This window comes from Xenopus laevis, chromosome 7S (genome assembly GCF_017654675.1).
Source record: "Xenopus laevis strain J_2021 chromosome 7S, Xenopus_laevis_v10.1, whole genome shotgun sequence".
In the NCBI taxonomy this organism is placed as follows: domain Eukaryota; kingdom Metazoa; phylum Chordata; class Amphibia; order Anura; family Pipidae; genus Xenopus; species Xenopus laevis.
In genome coordinates, this window is record NC_054384.1 from 103,651,752 (window position 1) to 103,672,787 (window position 21,036).

General features: G+C 41.8%; 1 protein-coding gene across 1 annotated transcript; it reads right to left on the reverse strand.

Moving 5' to 3' along the window:
* Positions 1 to 2,209: 2,209 nt before the first annotated feature.
* Positions 2,210 to 15,145, reverse strand: lin7b.S (lin-7 homolog B S homeolog). Its single transcript, XM_041571649.1, has 6 exons — positions 15,043 to 15,145; positions 10,175 to 10,293; positions 9,232 to 9,303; positions 5,471 to 5,680; positions 4,598 to 4,761; positions 2,210 to 2,504 (listed from the first exon to the last, which is right to left on the reverse strand). The coding sequence occupies exons 1-6, from the start codon at positions 15,077 to 15,079 to the stop codon at positions 2,483 to 2,485; spliced, it is 624 nt and encodes a 207-aa protein (XP_041427583.1). The 5' UTR covers positions 15,080 to 15,145; the 3' UTR covers positions 2,210 to 2,482.
* Between the last annotated feature and the right edge of the window lie 5,891 nt (positions 15,146 to 21,036).

Consider the following 21,036-nt stretch of genomic DNA (forward strand, 5'->3'; position numbering starts at 1 on the left):
TAGGGATGCACCAAATCCAGGATTCGGTTCGGGATTCAGATTTTTTCAGCAGGATTCGGATTCGGCCAAATCCTTGTGCCTGGCTGAACCGAATCCTAATTTGCATATGTAAATTAGAGTTGGGTAGGGAAATCACGTGACTTTTTGCCACAAAAGAAGATTTTTTTCCCACTTTTTCCTTTCCTGACCCTAATTTGCATATGCAAATTTGGATTCGGATTCAGTTCGGTATTCGGCTGAATCTTTCACCAAGGATTCAGGGATTCGGCCGAATCCCAAATAGTGGATTTGGTGCATCCCTAGTTCCGGTTTCAGGCTTTCAGCCGCAGGGGAGGGCAGGAGTAGTCGCACTGAATTCTTTTCAATTGGGCTGTACTCTCACAGACGCATGTAAGTGCCCAATGTAGGTTGGCAGCATGCTGCTTTTTTCCTGCATTGGGCACTTACATGCGTCTGTGAGAGTACAGCCCAATTTAAAAGAATTCAGTGCATCTACTCCTGTGCTCCCCTGCAGCTGAACGCATGAAACCGGAACGCAGCTAAAAGCGCTCATCTGTAAGAGCCCTTAGGATGAATCTAAATGTTAGCGAAGATTTTTTTCTCTCTGCTTTCTTAAGGGCAGAGACATTCGGGAGATTAGTGACAAATCTCCTCTTCTTCGGGGTGACTAATCTCTCTGAACTGCCTTCCCCTGCCCTCGTTCGCTCTTAACGAGGCAACTTTGGACGACTTCGGAAACGAAGGCAGTTCGGGGAGATTAGTCTCCCCAAAGAAGAGGAGATTTGTCGCTGGGTGACTAAACTCTCCGAATCTGACCGTTTGTCTCTGCCCTAAGAGTAATGGGACACAGAGCATTTCTTAGCAATAGCTTGGAATTGCATCCCATTCATTCCTATGGGAATCACCTGCACTGTGTGCCGGTGATTCCCATAGGAATGTATGGGGGAGCGATTTTGAGTGTATTATTATTAACATGTATTTATATAGCACCAACATATTGCGTAGCACTGTAAAGTAAATGTGATTATACAACTACATCACATGAATTACATATATAGAATATATGGAGTAACAAACATCACAATCAATACCGGTACAAAAAGGTGAGGAAGGCCCTATGCATAGGCATACAGTCTAAAGGGAAGGGAGTAATACACAAGGTGTGGGAGTGGGCAAGATCGAATTAAGTGGGTGAGAAATGTGGTACTGTATGTGGTGTTGCGTTTGGTAGTTAAGCAGAGTGAGGGTAGGCTTCTCGAAAGAAGTGCGTTTTCAGAGATTTTTTGAAAGCAGAAAGGTTGGGAGAAAGTCGGACAGAGGGTGGGAGAGAGTTCCAGAGGAGGGGTGCAGCCCTTGCAAAGTCTTGAATGCGAGCATGTGAGGAGGTAATGAGAGAAGAGTTGAGGAGCAGGTCAGTAGAGGAGCGTAGTAAGCGGTTGGGTGACTATATAGAGATGAGTTCAGAGATGTAGGGTGGAGCAGAGTTATGAAGTGCTTTGAAAGTCAGTGTCATTAATTTGAATTTGATTCTGAAAGGTAACGGAAGCCAGTGCAGAGATTGACAGAATGGCGAGGCAGAGGAGGAGCGGTTGCTGAGGTGTATGAGCCTCGCAGCAGTGTTCATTATGGACTGGAGAGGTGACAGTCTCTGGAGGGGGAGGCCAATTAAAAGAGAGTTACAGTAGTCTAGACGCGATATGACGAGAGAGTGAATAAGAATTTTGGCAGCGTCTTGGGTGATAAATGATCGTATTTTGGATATGTTCCTTAGGTGGAAGTGACATGATTTAATAAGTGACTGGATATGAGGAGTGAATGACAGGGCAGAATCTAGGATAACCCCAAGGCCCCGGGCCTGGGGAGAGGGGGTGATAGTGGAATTGTTAACTATGATGGATACTTCCGGGATGTTACTGGTGTTAGTTGGAGGAAAGAGAACCATTTCAGTTTTAGAGAGGTTTAATTTAAGGTAGCGTTGCGACATCCAGGTAGAGATAGGGGACAGGCAGGAGGAGACGCGAGTTAGGAGTTCTGGGTTGAGATCAGGAGATGAGAGATAGATCTGAGTATCGTCAGCATAGAGGTGGTAGTGGAAACCATATGAATTCATTAATTTTATCACCTGTTCACCCAGCTCAAGTGCCAAAATCACCCTGTGTACCCTACCCTTAGAGAAAAACAGGACAAGATTCTAAGTGCAAACAGATCATTTTGTGCATAAACACCCACAGGGTTATATATTTTATACAGTTGCTGAGACACACAAAATAGGACACAGTACAAAATCACGTCCAAGCTTATGTACATCGGTCTGTGCTTATAAACCTGCTCACGTACTGACAGTTACACCAAGACAGCCCTGTGTATAAACACAGCTGGAATAAATACTGTACACAGATCAGAGATAGGTATAGTCGTGTCACTAAATATAACGATTAGGGTTCCAGCCGGGTGACCTATTCAGGACGAGGGTCCGTGATGCTCAACCCCGAGATTCAAGGGAACTGCAAAACAGAAATGAGAAATTACAACAGGTCAGTCCAGGAATGTCAGGACTGAGATTCGATTTCTAGAACACTGATGCCCAAACCCTATAAATAGTGGTTTTGTATCTTTCAGCATCTTTTTAATAACCTGTATAGAGAGATGCTAGAAATCCACCGCAGCACAAGTTTTCCCCTATAGTAAGTAGAATTCTACAGGAAAATCTGAAGATGGACTACAAATCCCATCATGTTATAGCATATTATCAAGGTTAAGGCATGCTGGGAGCTGTAGTTCAGAAAAATAAGGGTAATATTCTTAAAGCAATATTGCACAATAAAACTTTCCCCTGTACTCTAGGGCCCACAGCAACATTAAAATGCAAAATAATCCCCCAATGAGAATCTCAGCTGATCTGTCTCAATCTGACTCCGTTCTTTGTTCCTGCATTTGGAGTTGGAAACATTAAGTAGTTTTCCAGCACTGAACAAGTCTGTCCCTCTGTCCCATGTTTGATTCCAGTGTAATATAATGAGCTCAAAATGACACAATAATCTCTGTATGTAAGATAGGAGCTGACATAGTGCTGGGTATCAGCATTCTCATTCGTCTATTCTTTTGCATTTTTAGTTAAAGATTTTAGTCAGTTGAATTCTCATTGGTTTCCATGTGTAATTATGTTTTTTTCAACTTCTACAGGGAACTAGGGGGCGCAGTGGGACAGTTTTATAGTTTGGTTTAGTTTCCCTTTAAAGGAAAAGTAACATCAAAAAATAGTGTTTTAAAGTAATAAAAATATAATGCAGTGTTGCCCTGCACTGGTAAAACTGGCATATTTGCTTTAGAAACACTACTATAGTTTATATAAACAAGCTGCTGGGTACCCATGGGGGCAGCCATTCAAGCACAGGATACACAGTAGATAACAGATAAGTACTACTATAGTTTATATAAACAAGCTGCTGGGTAGCCATGGGGGCAGCCATTCAAGCACAGATAACAGTAATAACAGATAAGTACTACTATAGTTTATATAAAAAGCTGCTGTGTAGCCATGGGCAGCCATTCAAGCACAGGATACACAGTAGATAACAGATAAGTACTACTATAGTTTATATAAACAAGCTGCTGTGTAGCCATTGGGCAGCCATTCAAGCACAGGATACACAGTAGATAACAGATAAGTACTACTATAGTTTATATAAACAAGCTGCTGTTTAGCCATTGGGCAGCCATTCAAACAGGATACATAGTAGATAACAGATAAGTACTACTATAGTTACTACATACAGATAAGCTCTATGTAGCCATGGGCAGCCATTCAAATGTAGAATAAGCTCGTTACACACAGTTAACTCTGTAGAACATATGGTTATCTGTTATCTACTATTCAACCTGTGCCATATAGCCTATTTCATTACCACCGTTGCTGTACAGCAGCTTGTTTATATGAACTATAGTAGTGTTTCTGATCCAAACAGACCTGTTTTACCAGTGCAGAGCAACAGTACATGATATTTTCCTTACTTTAGAACACTTTCATTTTTTTGGTGTTACCGTTCCTTTAAAGTCTTACATTTTCCCAACCAACTCATAGTCCCTACACTCCCATCCCGTCAAAAACTGGCCATATGCAGGCTAATATAAACTGCTTTCTTTTGTTATTGGCCTGTGTATGGCATCCACCAGATGGCCTTTCCAGTTGATATTTGGCCTCAACTAGTTCTCTGCCATGCTGCAGTATAACTCAATCATTGACCCTTTAGACAACAAGTTGACCAGTCTGATTAAACCCAGCACGTGGTACTTAAATCCAGCTCCCTACCAAATGACTAGATCTCAAGGTTGATGAAAAAGTTATTCCTTGCTCCACACCCATATTATGATCCATTTCATTGTTCATTTTACTTTATACCTAAACTATCGCCTCATTTGAATCCCTTGGCCATTACATCAAGTCCTCCTCTCCTCTTTTTATCACATGTATTGGAGCTGTAGTTGAAGATGTTCAGGTTGCCTTAGCCTCTAAGGTAAAGCTAACCTACAGTATATTGATTGCCCTTGTTTCATTCCCACTGATTCAGCCTTTCCAATGAAAGATGCTGTTCCTTACGTGTAGCTGTTCTGTTGCTGGCGACGCCGAGCTGTCCTCATCTTCTCAAACCTGGCCTCCATCTCCTCCAGAACCTTTGGAGTATAGCGCACCACTAGCTTCACTGTCCCCTGTGCAGCTTTCAGGAGCTCTACTGCCATTTCATGCTGCTCTCCTTCAACACTCTGCAGAGAGGAAATCTCTAAATAATTACCAAAGAATGGCTTCCTGATTTTTACAAGGGAGACACAGATCAGCAAACAATTTTGTGTTTTAGAGAGTTCTATAGAATGGTATTGCAAGGTCAACTATGGGTCTATGCACAGAATATGTTATGCCCTGCCTATAAAAACCCAATGTAAGGTGTGGTCTGCAACAAATGGAAAACCTAGTAGATTCCTAGTAGAGAGTGGATTCAACAGGTTGAGGCTATATCATGGTCTTCTAGAGTAGATTTAACAGGTTGAGGCTATATCATGGCCTTCTACAGTAGATTCAACGGGTTGAGGCTATATCATGGTCTTCTACAGTAGATTCAACAGGTTGAGGCTATATTATGGTCTTCTACAGTTGATTCAACAGGTTGAGGCTATATCATGGCCTTCTACAGTAGATTAAACAGGTTGAGGCTATATCATGGTCTTCTACAGTAGATTCAACAGATTGAGGCTATATCATCGTCTTCTACAGTAGATCCAACAGGTCGAGGCTATATCATGGCCTTCTACAGTAGATTCAACAGGTTGAGGCTATATCATGGTCTTCTACAGTATATTCAACAGGTTGAGGCTATATCATGGTCTTCTACAGTATATTCAACAGGTTGAGGCTATATCATGGTCTTCTACAGGATGTTCCTCTGTCTGGAAACATAAAAGTCCATAAAATACTTACCACCCCGTTAACAGAAAGGAGCTGGTCCCCACGTTTGAGTCCTCCGTGACGATCTGCCACCCCACCAGGGATTATTCTAGAGATGTAAATGGGGGAATTTTGCTCTTTTCCTCCCATGATGTTAAATCCCAGTCCTTCATCAGTTTTAGGGAGCTCAACCACTCTAGGGTGAGCATGTCCTTCACTTGCTGCAAAAGCTGCCACAGTGGCCTGAAAATAATTTGAATAAAAAATACATCTCTTCACTGCAAATTCTGGAAAAAAATCTTTAAAAAAAACAAAAAACCTTTACTGGTGCATTACTGCAAACGTGGTTTAGAAGATAGTTGGGAGGATAACCTTTTCTGAGGAGATTTGCCTAAGCTGAAAGATGTAGCTTAATAAGAATTGGGGTGGTAGGCCTGACATAGTTGTTACCAGACATTTTTGTTTTAAGCCCCCCTTGAGATCTTACGTTTGGTCTGCCCCCAACGATATTAAAATTAAATGAAATGATTGATGCATTCACCATTCAGACATAGTTCCACTAATTTCCACTATACCCACCCCAAATTTCATTATAAACAGCCTTCAAGCTCGGCTTCCAGGGTATAACAGGCATTCTCCTAACTCCCTTAAAATAGAACTAAACCCTAAAAATTAATGTGGCTAAAAATGACATATTTTACATATTGAACTTATTGTACCAGCCTAAAGTTTCAGCTTGTCAATAGCAGCAATGATCCAGGACTTCAAACTTGTCACAGGGGGTCACCATCTTGGAAAGTGTCTGTGACACTCACATGCTCAGTGGGCTCTGATTGGCTGTTGAGAAGCTAAGCTTAGGGCTCGTCACTAATTATCCAGCAGAAAATGAGCTTCCCTGGCTGTTATATAAGCTGATGCTACAGGTTTGCTGATTATTAAATTCTGATGCTAATTGCACTGGTTTCTGTGCTGCCATGTAGTAATTATGTGTATTAATTACTAATCAGCCTTATATTGTGACATTTCTATTCTATGTGTACTGTATATTGTGAGTGGGTCCCTAAGCTCAGTAAGTGACAGCAGCACAGAGCATGTGCAGTGAATCAGCAGAAAAGAAGATGAGGAGCTACTGGGGCATCTTTGGAGACACAGATCTTTACTGCTAAAGGGATGTGGTTGCCTTGGGCTGGTACAGAAGCATAAAACATAATGAACAACATTTCTAGCTACTTCTTTAGTTAAGCTTTAATTTTCATTTAAAATTGCCCCCCTACTCATGGCTCCATATTCCCCTAAGGTGGACAAGTCCAGAGTTTTGGAACCAGACTGTTAAACTGGTTAAGATCTTGTGCATTTATACAGTCATATGGGATTATGTAATAAAAGACACTAAGTTTGCCCAGGGGCAGTAACGCATAGCAACCATGAAGCATTTATTGGTCACCTGTTCAAACACAAACATCTTATTGGTTGCTATGGGTTACTGCTCCTGGGCAAGTGCAGTGCCTTTTATTATATATGGGAGTTTTTAAATTGTGGAGGCCATGGCTGGAACTAGGGGTAGTTATCGGAGGCAAATGCCTTAGGTACTATGGGAGGGGGTTCAGTTGGAGGGGAAGTGAGTGGAAAGTGGTTGAATACATGGGGAGGGAGCACACAAATTGCTTGTGGAAAGGATGTGAGTGGATGGGTGAACCAGCAGGCAGGGTTCTGGGTCAAGTAGTACAGGCCTGGGTTCCTGATTCACTTGTGTATGGGGTTGCCAGATCTCAATGCGTATGGCCAGCTTTAGAATCACTGCTGTGCCAGGAAATTGCTCAAAATGACACATAGCTCATTATCAATTAAAGGCAACTACAGGCCTATTACAGACTATTCCACAAATTGCAAAGGTTTTATTAGTTGGCATAGAATCAGCTCCACTGCCAACGCTCATTGACTCCTTCATATATGTCAGCGTGTTCCTCATATCACTCCACCCCCTTCTCCACTTCTAGATCTTATTTCAATGATAGGAATTTCAGGAAAACATATATCCACGTATCATATGTTAGTGCAGCAAGTTTAGTTCAACGACAGCTGCTTCTGTTTTCTGGGAGATTTGCGACTGACTTTGCAATAGGTTAAGTGAGTGCAAATGTATTTCTAAAGCCATATATGCCACAACCCTATATCTGATTAATTATTCTACTGAAGATTCTTTGTTTCATATCATGGGCTCAACTTTGAGTCCCGAGAAAAGCTTTACTCTGTAGTTTACCTCCAGATTTTCATGCTCTACTAAATATTTTAGTACAATAATCAGAAAAGTCAACACTTGCCTGTCCAATATCTTATTCCAAAACCAAGACTATTAATATGAATTTGGACCTTTGTCTGTCTTCATCAAGAACTTTTTCCTATACTTTTAAGTAGATGTTTGAACATTGTTAGTGGGATTTGTTTCCTTTTATATGTAAGTGATTGGGCACTGATGTTGGGGATCAGGAATAGTTCAATGCTGAGCATTGCTAATGGGAGTTCAGTTGGGAGCTGAGAAGGACAGTCAAGTTCTTTCATTCTGCTAACCAGTTCTGTATGGACCTTCCTTTGTGTATGGGGCATTATCCTGCTGCAGCAGGAAAGAAGAAAGCAGAGAATTGTCAAGAATGTCATTGTATGATGTAGTGGCTGTTGGAACAGCTCTAGGAAGGTTGGAGGATCTAGGCTGACAGCAAGCAGGGCCTACCACCTGCCCACAACCCATTTGCAGGGGCAATAAGACCCAAACAATAATAGTGTCCACATATTTAGGCTATATGGCCAGTTAGAAGGAACCGTCCAGATCATAGACCAGACCAGGGCCAAAAATGGTAGTAGGCAACAGAGTCAACTCCTTAGGTAAGAGGTAAGATCATAAATGAGAGTCCATGGAAGAGAACAGGTGACTATTGTGGGAGTAGACATTGTTGTTAGTTTGTGAGTGAGCAGGGGCTTGTATAAGTGGTGGAGAGAAGAGTGTGAATGTGGTGATCAGTGTGGGAGATAGAAAGGTTGGTGTCTGAGTACAAATACCACATGGCCCAGGCTCTGAAACAATTACATGTCTTAAAGTAACTGGATATGGTTTGGTTGGGCAAAGGAATGTGTCCTAAATTTCCTGATTTATTCTATTTTTAAAATGTTGTTAATATGGAATAATGCAGGTTGGGGTGTCCAGTTCCTAGTAACCTGTGGCAAACCTCAGTGATGGTTCAGCTTGCTGACATTGCAAACAGATCCAAAGCTTGGGTGGAATTATTAATCACGGTTTATCCATGAAGGTAATTGCAAAAACCAAAATCAAGAGGGCCATGATTTTCCAAAGTGGAAAAGAAGATAAGGATTAGTCTGGGAACATGTTTTGGGTGCTCGGATGCTACTAAACATCATCCATAGTATAATCCAGGGTTTGATGTGAGTTGCTAGTTATAGTGAAGTAGCATCTCAGGAGCCAACCTATGGTAACCAGCAATACTTGGGTTGGCAAATCGGACAAATAACTGCTGATTTTTGCAAACTTGCTAGATTTTCCTGTGTATGGCCAGCTTCCACATCCCTTACTTAACTCCAAACTCCTGTACTTTAAAGGCTAAGGAATTCACCTAAAAGCCCCCCCCCTCCCCAGAAGCTCATTTGATGGCCAGGATTGGCAGACAGCTGTAAGATATGCTGTGAATCATAGATCAACAATAGTGGGTTACTCTCTGTTCTTAGTTGAGATTGGACTATAGTTGGACTATAGTTCATAATCACATGGCGCATGTCATTCTTACCTTAGCAGTGGCATGAGCCCTTATCTCGGCATTCCCTGTGATATCCAGGGTGTCATACAACTGCTGATAGACCTGCAAGGAGTTAAATGGAATGAATGAAGTTTTGAGCAGCAATATAATCATAATGATCAGGCCCATAGGGGTGGAAATGTGACCAACACTCACTGCAGTGTTACCTTACCGGATGTAAACTTAAATTTTTCTTTTGGGAAATGGATTTCAGTGCAGAATTCTGCTGGTGCAGCATTATTAACAGGTGTGTTTTAAAAAAAAAATCATTTTCCCCATGACAGTATCCCAAAGGTTTTTCTAGAGCTCATTTAACAAGAGTGTAATCCAATTGATATTAGTGCAGAGGATGCACCCAAGCCTGAGACCATAGGAATCCTATTGAGTCACTATGAGCCCAGCTAATGGTATGGGAAGAAGCAATGATCCCTGCTGACTTTGCAGCCAAGCAGACTATGCATCTGACCTTGGGCACATAGCAAAGGGCACCTGGCTACCATTAGTTACAGTCTAATAACATCTTTAGAAGACTGTGACAGTTCTGTAGATCCATATAGATTCACAGAAGTACATTTTTCCAGTGTTGCATTTCAGAGAACTGCAGAATCAGAGGTGATATTGGGTGACTGCTTTTCTGCACCCACCCTATTTTTGTGCCTGTTGCCATATTTGACAGGCAGATGCTTCCTAGGCTAGTGTTAAAGGATGGCAGAAAGGGAATATACCTTGAGCCCCCGGCCTGAGACACATAATATGTAATATTTAATAATATATCATAATACAAATTCATTTGTTACTACTGATGTTTTTTTTCCTACTATGTTAGAAGGTTTCCATTAAAAAAACGACAACACCCAACCTTCCTGCATTGGCATGGGGCCTCCTCTCCTCAGTTGCCATGGAAGACTGACTCAAGATTTAAAGGGAAACTGACCTCACGTACAGCAGAGCAGAATTTGCTTTGTAAGACACGTTGCAAGGCTTGCAGTTTCTGAGACGGCACCTCTCCGCTCCGCTGTAATCTCTCCAAGAGCTCAATGGCACGGCAAACATCTATGAGGCACAAAACCATTTTATGTTCAGCTCTTTCAGGGAACTGATTGTTAATCTTGTTCTGATAGCTGATTTCTGCGGATTTGTAGCAAAGATTAGAGGGCTCATTTATGTCCTGAAGTGCAGCGAATGAAGTGCAGTGAATAAAGTGTAATTTCAAGTGAAATCGGCACATCTTTCCCCCCCAAAGTGCAGCATTTTCCACCAGTTTTCAGCGTCATTGTGGTCAAAAGTGGGAGTTGCACCTGACCCAACTGCACCTGATGCAATTGCACCCAGTTTGGCATAATTGATGCAACTGCATGTGCATTTCCTTGCAAATTGGATGCAATTGCTGGAAGTTTGTCTGTAGTCTGGTGTTTGACACATATTTGCTGCGCCTATTGACTGCGCCTAGGGAACCCTGGAGTTACTACCAGGTCAGAAGGCGGTGGTAGCTTCAGGGGTTTCAGAGGGCATAGTTTAAAAGTCAGGAGGGGCCCCCAGTGACTGCCAGGAGGGCCCTTTGGGTTGCAGTCCTGGTGGACCCCCAATTCTCCAGTCCAACCCTGCACTCGATTCAGAACTAAAGGGGGAAATACTAAGTGGCGCTATGAGAGGCTATATGAAGAGTCAATTACAAGCACAAGTGCGGTTACAATACACAGCACAATTGCACCTAAATATGAATTGGTCACTCTGTTCAATTGCGCCCAATTTTAAAATGAGGATTGTGATTGATATTGCATTTTGCACACTGCTCTTGCAGACATAAATGACCCCTATAATCTATGTAAAGTGCTGCAGAAATGAAATAAAGGATAATAATTGTGCAACATACAGTATAGTGGGACTGATACAATGCTTTGGGAAGGACTGCCATCTAGTGGCCTTACAAATCTGAGCTCAAAGGAACAGTAACACCAAAAAAAAAAAAAAAAGTGCTTAAAAGGAATGACAATGTAATGTAGTGTTGCCCGGCACTGGTAAAACTGGTGTCTTTGCTTCAGATACATAACTATAGTTTATATAAACAAGCTGCTGTGTAGCCATGGGGGCAGCCATTCAAGCACAGGATACACAGTAGATAACAGATAAGTACTACTATAGTTTATATAAACAAGCTGCTGTGTAGCATGGGGCAGCCATTCAAGCACAAGATACACAGTAGATAACAGAAAGTACTACTATAGTTTATATAGACAAGCTGCTGTGTAGCCATGGGGCAGCCATTCAGCACAGGATCACAGTAGATAACAGATAAGTACTACTATAGTTTATATAAACAAGCTGCTGTGTAGCCATGGGGGCAGCCATTCAAGCACAGGATACATCGTAGATAACAGATAAGTACTACTATAGTTTATATAAACAAGCTGCTGTGTAGCCATGGGGGCAGCCATTCAAGCACAGGATACACAGTAGATAACAGATAAGTACTACTATAGTTTATATAAACAAGATAACAGATACGTTCTGAAGAATCCCATTATATACAACAGAGCTTATCTGTTATCTGCTGTGTATCCTGTGCCTTTTCTCCATTTCCAGTTTTAAATGTCTGTCCCAGCTAAAATGTGAACTGGTAGCCCTTCCTGAAATTGCCACTTCTAATGCCAGTAAATCTGCCGCTTTATACCTTTATCAGTAAACGCTTTGGTGTTCAAGCTTGCTAGTGGCCCTGTATGTGTTCCTGCTAGCCACAAAGAACCCACTCGCCTTCTTCTTCTGAACCATCATAAGCTCTGCTGTGGCTATACATGCACATAATCATATCTATATGTCACAGAAAGTATGAAGTCTGTCAACATCTGTCTTTGAGATGGCAGGAGAGGAAGGTTGCAAATTGCATAACCTAGCAATTAAAGAGAATGCACTTTCAAGTGGTTGCCATTGGCATTGCTTTAGGTACCATCTCTCCCAACTTTATATTTATTCCACAGTCACATTAGACTATATCCACAGTCCTGCAGGATATTATCCTACTGTTACTATAGACACCACCTCTCCCTACTATACCTGCTATCCCACAGTCACACTCCCTTCCCAGAGACTATTATCCACTGTTACTATAGGCACCATCTCTCCCTACTATACCTGCTATCCCACAGTCACACTCCCTTCCCAGAGACTATTATCCCACTGTTACTATAGGCACCATCTCTCCCTACTATACCTGCTATCCCACAGTCACACTCCTCCAGAGCTATTACCCAGTAAAGCACTTTCCCTACATACCTGCTATCCAGTCACCCTTCCAGAGACTATATCACGTTACTATAGGCACCATCTCTCCCTACTATACCTGCTATCCCACAGTCACACTCCCTTCCCAGAGACTATTATCCCACTGTTACTATAGGCACCATCTCTCCCTACTATACCTGCTATCCCACAGTCACACTCCCTTCCCAGAGACTATTATCCACTGTTACTATAGGCACCATCTCTCCCTACTATACCTGCTATCCCACAGTCACACTCCCTTCCCAGAGACTATTATCCACTGTTACTATAGGCAACATCTCTCCCTACTATACCTGCTATCCCACAGTCACACTCCTTCCCAGAGACTATTATCCACTGTTACTATAGACACCATCTCTCCCTACTATACCTGCTATCCCACAGTCACACTCCCTTCCCAGAGACTATTATCCACTGTTACTATAGGCAACATCTCTCCCTACTATACCTGCTATCCCACAGTCACACTCCCTTCCCAGAGACTATTATCCACTGTTACTATAGGCACCATCTCTCCCTACTATACCTGCTATCCCACAGTCACACTCCCTTCCCAGAGACTATTATCCACTGTTACTATAGGCACCATCTCTCCCTACTATACCTGCTATCCCACAGTCACACTCCCTTCCCAGAGACTATTATCCACTGTTACTATAGGCACCATCTCTCCCTACTATACCTGCTATCCCACAGTCACACTCCCTTCCCAGAGACTATTATCCCACTGTTACTATAGGCACCATCTCTCCCTACTATACCTGCTATCCCACAGTCACACTCCCTTCCCAGAGACTATTATCCACTGTTACTATAGGCACCATCTCTCCCTACTATACCTGCTATCCCACAGTCACACTCCCTTCCCAGAGACTATTATCCACTGTTACTATAGGCACCATCTCTCCCTACTATACCTGCTATCCCACAGTCACACTCCCTTCCAGAGACTATTATCCACTGTTACTATAGGCAACATCTCTCCCTACTATACCTGCTATCCCACAGTCACACTCCCTTCCCAGAGACTATTATCCCACTGTTACTATAGGCACATCTCTCCCTACTTACCTGCTATCCCACAGTCACACTCCCTTCCCAGAGACTATTATCCCACTGTTACTATAGGCACCATCTCTCCCTACTATACCTGCTATCCCACAGTCACACTCCCTTCCCAGAGACTATTATCCACTGTTACTATAGGCACCATCTCTCCCTACTATACCTGCTATCCCACAGTCACACTCCCTTCCCAGAGACTATTATCCACTGTTACTATAGGCACCATCTCTCCCTACTATACCTGCTATCCCACAGTCACACTCCCTTCCCAGAGACTATTATCCACTGTTACTATAGACACCATCTCTCCCTACTATACCTGCTATCCCACAGTCACACTCCCTTCCCAGAGACTATTATCCACTGTTACTATAGACACCATCTCTCCCTACTATACCTGCTATCCCACAGTCACACTCCCTTCCAGAGACTATTATCCACTGTTACTATAGGCACCATCTCTCCCTACTATACCTGCTATCCACAGTCACACTCCCTTCCCAGAGACTATTATCCACTGTTACTATAGGCACCATCTCTCCCTACTATACCTGCTATCCCACAGTCACACTCCCTTCCCAGAGACTATTATCCACTGTTACTATAGGCACCATCTCTCCCTACTATACCTGCTATCCCACAGTCACACTCCCTTCCCAGAGACTATTATCCACTGTTACTATAGGCACCATCTCTCCCTACTATACCTGCTATCCCACAGTCACACTCCCTTCCCAGAGACTATTATCCACTGTTACTATAGGCACCATCTCTCCCTACTATACCTGCTATCCCACAGTCACACTCCCTTCCCAGAGACTATTATCCACTGTTACTATAGCCACCCACATCTCTTCCCTACTTATACCTTGCCTCTATCCCACAGTCACACTCCCTTCCCAGAGACTATTATCCCACTGTTACTATAGGCACCATCTCTCCCTACTATACCTGCTATCCCAGAGATTAGTATCCCTACTATAAATAACACACACAGGCAGGATGTACTGTATTAGTTGTTATCCATTTAACTAGATGGCATGATAACTGTGTAGTAATGCACCTTTAAGGTGTTGCACTTGCACCAAAGTCTCAATACTGTTACCTATGTCACAGGATTAGCCTATCACAGTCCATTGATCCTATAAAAGAACAGGAGCCATAATGCAACATGTGGTACAAAGGAAAAAGGAGAGGAAGTAATGTGAGGAAATGTACCTGGGGAAATGTAAAGGTTTGGCAGGGAATGAAAGGAAAATGTGAAATGCCAAGATAAGGGAAGGAGAAGAGGTGCAAGAGGGAGTCATTGTAGAATAAGCAATGCTTGTGAAATGGAAGAATATTCTGCAGATTTCTCTGATGACAGTGAGAGGAAGAAAGGAAAAGAAAGAATATTCCCATTCCCTCCTCATCCTCCCTTTGGCTGGCCTTGGCTGCGGCAAAGCAACATGATCTTACCTCTCTCCAGTCCTAGGGGCTCAGACAGAGCTGCCATCTTAACAGCAACAGTCACATGCCCACGACTTCCCCACGGTGGTGTTGGTGGAGGAGGAGGAGCAGATGAGCTCACACTCGGTGGAGATGCAGAGATGCTGCGTGTAACCTGACGGCTCCTCTAGCATCTCCTGCTCATGTCTCACTCATGGGGCTTCAGCCATTACTGTGCACAGCCACTTAAAGGACCAGTCACAGCCAGAAATGAAAAGGAATAAATGACATTGTTGTGCCAGTTATTTCTAGCCCATCTTTAATACATAATCGTGTTCTCAGCCCTTTTTCTCCCATTAGCTTGCATATTGATCCTATAGAGATCTCAGCGTGGGGAGAGATATGTCCTGTAAATATTTTGTTTGTTTTTCATTCCGTTTTGGAAGAGGGTGGTGGAGCTTGGATATTGTTTTTGTGTTGGGCTGGTATAAAGGCCAAATAGACATAAAAAAAGACTTTGCAAGTTTGGCCTTTTGAATTGGGGGAGGGTTTTGGACTGTTGTATATGGACAGAGGGATAGAGGGCGTATGAGTGGGTTTGTGGCTTTTTGATTTGCTGATATTATGTTCTGTTTGATTAATGTAAGTGTCTGTTTATAATAACAATTCATATAGAGATCTCAGCTGCAACTGCACCACTGTGTATCCCTGATTCCCTGTGCAACTCTGGAGCAGGAAAGTGACTACAGAGAAAGCAGATCCTGCGGCTGCAGGGGGCCCTGGAGGTATACGAGACCCAAATAATGAGCAATTTCAACATACATTTGTAAAACAGGACAATCTCTGGATATTTTGGGGATATGGTTGCCACCTGGCTAGTATTTCATCGGCCTGACCGGTAAAAACGATGCTTCACCGCAATGATATTAATAGGGAAAAAATCTAAATATACGGGAAGGCTGGTATTTTTATCCAAAAAAGATGGCAATCCTAGTTGGGGGGCCTAAAATTAATCTGCTGTGGGGGCAAGTAACATCTAGTTACGCCACTGCTCTGGAGAAACAGTTCTTAGCCGTAACCTCAAGTCTATAGGCATCACTTGCCTTCTCCGGCATTTTCCGGTGTTATGTAGTGAGCAACAAATCTTCACTAAGAAGTTAAGAACAGTGTGCATGTCAGTATTCTGTAGGAGCTGCCATAGTGCTTCCTGCACAAGGTCAATCTGTAAACACAAAACAAATACAGCCTCTAGCCATCATATAAAGCAGGGTGTTCCAACTACAGGTATAGGATCTGTTATCTGGAAACCCGTTATCCAGAAAGCAACAAATTACAGAAAGGCCGTCTCCCATAGACTCCATTTTACCCAAATAATATAAGTTCCTTTTTCTCTGTAATAACAAAACAGTAGCCTGTACTTGATCCCAACTAAGATATAATTAATCCTTATTGGAAGCAAAACCAGCCTATTGGGTTTATTTAATGTTTACATGATTTTCTAGTTGACTTAAGGTATGAAATTAAATTATGAAATGATTCGTTATCTGGGAAAACCCCAGGTCTTGACTATTCTGAATAACAGGTCCCATATCTGTTTAGGCCCAATGGCTGAATGGAGACTTCCAAGAGTTTGCTATGACCCACAACATGCCCATGTAACATAACAAAATTGAGCATAGGACTGGCCAGATATGGCGTAACAGAGCCATTGGGAAGGCTTTTCAGGGAGATTAGTCGCCCGAAGAATATGCAATTTATTGCTGGGCGACTAAATCTCCCCGAATCTTAGCGTGTGGCCTTACCCTAGAATTCACTAAAAATAAATTTATAAGTGTCATTCTTCCCCAGGGAAAAAACGAATTTCCTGTTTAAAAAACTGACTATACTCCTCTTTTACTATATAATGTCTGTCTTTTTTTCACATAACGCCACTCTCTGGGTAGCGATACAAATTAGTGACCATTTTGTCTATATTTAGCGACAATTCTGGTGATAATCTTTAGCGAGACAACTAGCCGTTAATATATATAGTCAACTACAAGAGTCCTCTGTACTCAACCCATTATCAATATATTTAAGACAGAGACATTTTGTGCATACTGCTACTGAAAAATGCCTTACCCTTTAAACAACACAGGGATTGTTTGTCCATATATTGCAATATATTTAAGCTGAACAACTACGTCAAAGTCATCCCATATCTGGCCAGTCCTACGCTCAATTTTATCTGATTCATTAAGAATTCTATTGCTTCATTAGGGTAAGGCCACCTAGCGATAGCGCGGCGATTTGACTCGCGGCGAACTTTTCGCGCGACTTTTTAAGCCGCAATCGCTGCGCGAAACTTTGGCGCTGGCTGTCTATGGGGAATCGACAAGAAATCGCCAGCGTAAAAACACACGCGGCGATCTTTTTTCTATTGTCGCTCGAAATCGCCTAGCGCGATCTTTTTTCTATTGTCGCTCGAAATCGCCTAGCGAGGCGATTTCGAGCGACAATAGAAAAAAGATCGCCGCGTGTGTTTTTACGCTGGCGATTTTGCGCGATTCCCCATAGACGCCAGCGCCAAAGTTTCGCCAGCGATTGCGGCTTAAAAGTCGCGGCGAAAAGTCGCCGCGAGTCAAATCGCCGCGCTATCGCCTAGTGTGGCCTTACCCTTATACATTTTACAAAGGGACTAAGTTTTACCTGCAACTTACTTGCTGCTTTCAAAGTAAAACTCCAAACTTGGCTGCCCTTTTATTAGACACCAGTGGGATCACCTGACTATAGCTGGGAAGGGTGGGAGCTACAACATGGAGCTGGTCACTGCTCCTGTATAACTATAACAAACAAGGGAAAGTTGTGCTCACCACTATTTTTTAAAACCATTAGGCGGGGGTGCAATGAGGTTGTGACCACAAAATACATATAGTCAACTACAAGAGTCCTCTGCACTCAACCCATTATCAATATATTTAAGACAGTTAATATATATGTTTGCCAGAATATTGGCAATGACAGAAGTGCTTGCACTTTTAGTAAACTTGCTCTTGCGGATGTTCTGGCGTGTTTTCTGGCGCAGGATATTATCGCTGTTTATCGCACCTTAGTAAACTGACGCCTTAGACATCTAACCACTTGTAGGTTGTCCCATTGCTGTTCTTCATTTGTCATTCTTCATGAAAGAACGTAGGTGGGACCAACTGTCGAATGATGAGACAATAAGATTCCACCTGTTACTGAGGTTCAAAACCATTTCATAGAAAAGCTAAGAAACTCAGGAAATATATATACAGCGCCTACAATTTACTTGTTCTTTTGGCTGAAGTGATAGCCAATAATAACACTGTTGTCAGCATTTTGAGTGCAATTTCTACAGTATATGGAGGCACAAGGCCCTTTACTCTGAGCCTTACCATCTGAGTTTATTTAAACAAGAGCAAGTAGCCATGACTACACAGAGGAGAAGTGAATGAGTAAACAGTGCCCAGTCACCAGGAATCACGTTTTTTAGAACATTGGAGGAAGTCGAAGGTAAGTGACTAGAATTACTGGGGGTGCCTAACAATTTAGCAATTAAACAGAAAACACAAATGGAGGGTGTGATAAAGTAGCAGTGACAGTGATTTAGTTCTGAGCTCATAAGAAGATGCACTAAATCTTGTTTGACACCTTTGCACTGGAAGATTCCATTAGATAATCCATTGGCCTTTTGTAACAGGATTGCAGGTATAATATAGGTTAATATATGAGCCGATTTAATGGCATTTAATCCAAACTAAGCAAGATACATACAATACACATATTTATACTATAACACAGATCCATTTCAGCCCACAGACTCCAGGACACAATCTCTATACTTTTGTGGGAGAAGGGCTGATACAGTGGGGAAAAGAGAAATACCATCGCTGGCCTTTCCAATTAGGGGCACATTGAAATTGGCCTTAGAGGGCTCTAAACAAAAGCAATCAGATATTTCTCTGCAAAAGAAAAAAAGTAGTGTAAATGGACAAATCAACAAGCCCATAGGCAGGGTGTAAGGAATGATGAAGACATAGGGGATCATAAAAGACTTTAGATCTCTAGCTGCACCTAATACATTTGCACAATAAACTGTAAGGGGGTTATTTACTAAACTCTGAATGCAAAAATCACGAAAAATCCGTGATTTTTTTTTAATAAAATCGGACTTTAAAAAAATCACGAATTTTTTGGATTTTATTAAACCACGGGGATGGAAAAGTCTGAATTTCAAAATCCAGCATCTCAGACCTTTTGAGGTTTCATATCAGTCAATAAGAGAAGTTACATTGATTTTTTGATGCACGCTGGGTTTCGTGCAATACCCCGAAGTATTCGGAGTTTTCAGGTGAAAATTACGGAAAAAACCTTAAATATCGGATGAAAAATCCTGAAAATCTGTTTTTTTCCCGCAAAGCAAATTTTGGGAAAATGTAATAATAAATAAGCGTTAAAAACCCAAGCGGATTTGATCGGAGTTTGCAGCAGACAATATTGAGATACATTCGGACTTTGATAAATAACCCCCTAAAGTGTATTGTCTATGCAGCACTGCATATATATGGTAAACAGTTCTCATGATATAGGTTTTTCCTTCCCCTGTTTATTTCATTTTCAGTTTTAGGGAGTTATTTATTAAAGTCCGAATGCCAAAAACTAGAAAAATTCTATTTTTTTTTTTTTACTATAAAATCAGAATATTTAGTGAAAAAAAACCCTAGAATTTTCCGAGATTTATTATACCCCGAGGATGGTAAAAGTCCGAAAATCTGGCATCTCAGACCTGCCGAAGTTGGATCTGTGCTGGGTTTCGTGCAAAGATACAAAGATTTTGTGGTTTACAGGCAAAATTTTGGAAAAAAAACTGAGTTTGCTGGTGGAAAATCCGAAATTTATTTTTTTCCCCCAAACTGGAATTTTTGCGGGAAAATATATTGATAAATAATTTGGTTGGACTATATTTCAGAAAATAATGAGATCAATTTGGATTTTGATAAATAACCCCCTTAGACTCCTAGCAATGTTCTCAATGCATCAGTCTGCTCAGTATTAAATCAGTAGAGCCTAGAATTGGATCTTGATAGGTTTAAATGGTATTATGATCTTAATGTAGCTTTTGCCTCTGTCTGATCATGTACCACCATTTCTAAATGGAACTTATCTGTTTTTGCAAATGTAGCAGCCATAAGGCCCCAGACACAAGTGATAGGTCTCTAAGGGGCACAGAATCTCGTTGCCCATTCAAAAATTTAAACCCAGTCAAGCAATAAGGACAAGACTCCATTGCACTGTGTCCACCAGCACTTACTGAGTTGTACATCTGAATGATACGCCAGTTGAAGCACTTGTGGGAACAGTAACACCAATATCCCCCTTGATGTTACAGTTCCCACAAGTGTTTCAACATCTGAATGATGGTGATAGAAATAACCCCATCAACTTCTTTTGGATGAACCACACCATTGAGAAATCAGCTTCCCAATCTATAGTTAAGGACCTCAATAAATATAGATAATCCCAATACTTTAACCAGATGAACCGTCCTCATTCTGGATATGCATGCCAATAAAATCCTTTAATATCATACACAAGTCCTACAGACTCTATGGGCATCCTCATCCCTCCCAATTCATCTGTGTATTATGTTGTATAATGTTGTATGTATAAAGCATAAATATTGAATAGAGGTCTTAGGAACTGATCCTTGCCAACTTATACGTGTTATAATCATTTTATATCACTGTTGGTCTATTGTGGTGTTATAAAGGCATCACTAATAATCTCTAAATAATGGGTCCAGTCCAATTAAAGAGATTATGTCTTAATTACTTGAAGCAGGAATTCCCTTTAAGTTTGTTTAGTGATGAGACGCCACACCTGTAATCCTTTTGTTCTTTTTTAGCCATATCATTTTTGCTAACTCAAGCTCCCCCTGATTGGCTACTGCAAAGGATTTTCACAAGGGGCGTAGACAATGAAAAGCTTTAAAAGTCAACTGTGGCTGCCTCTTGATACAAA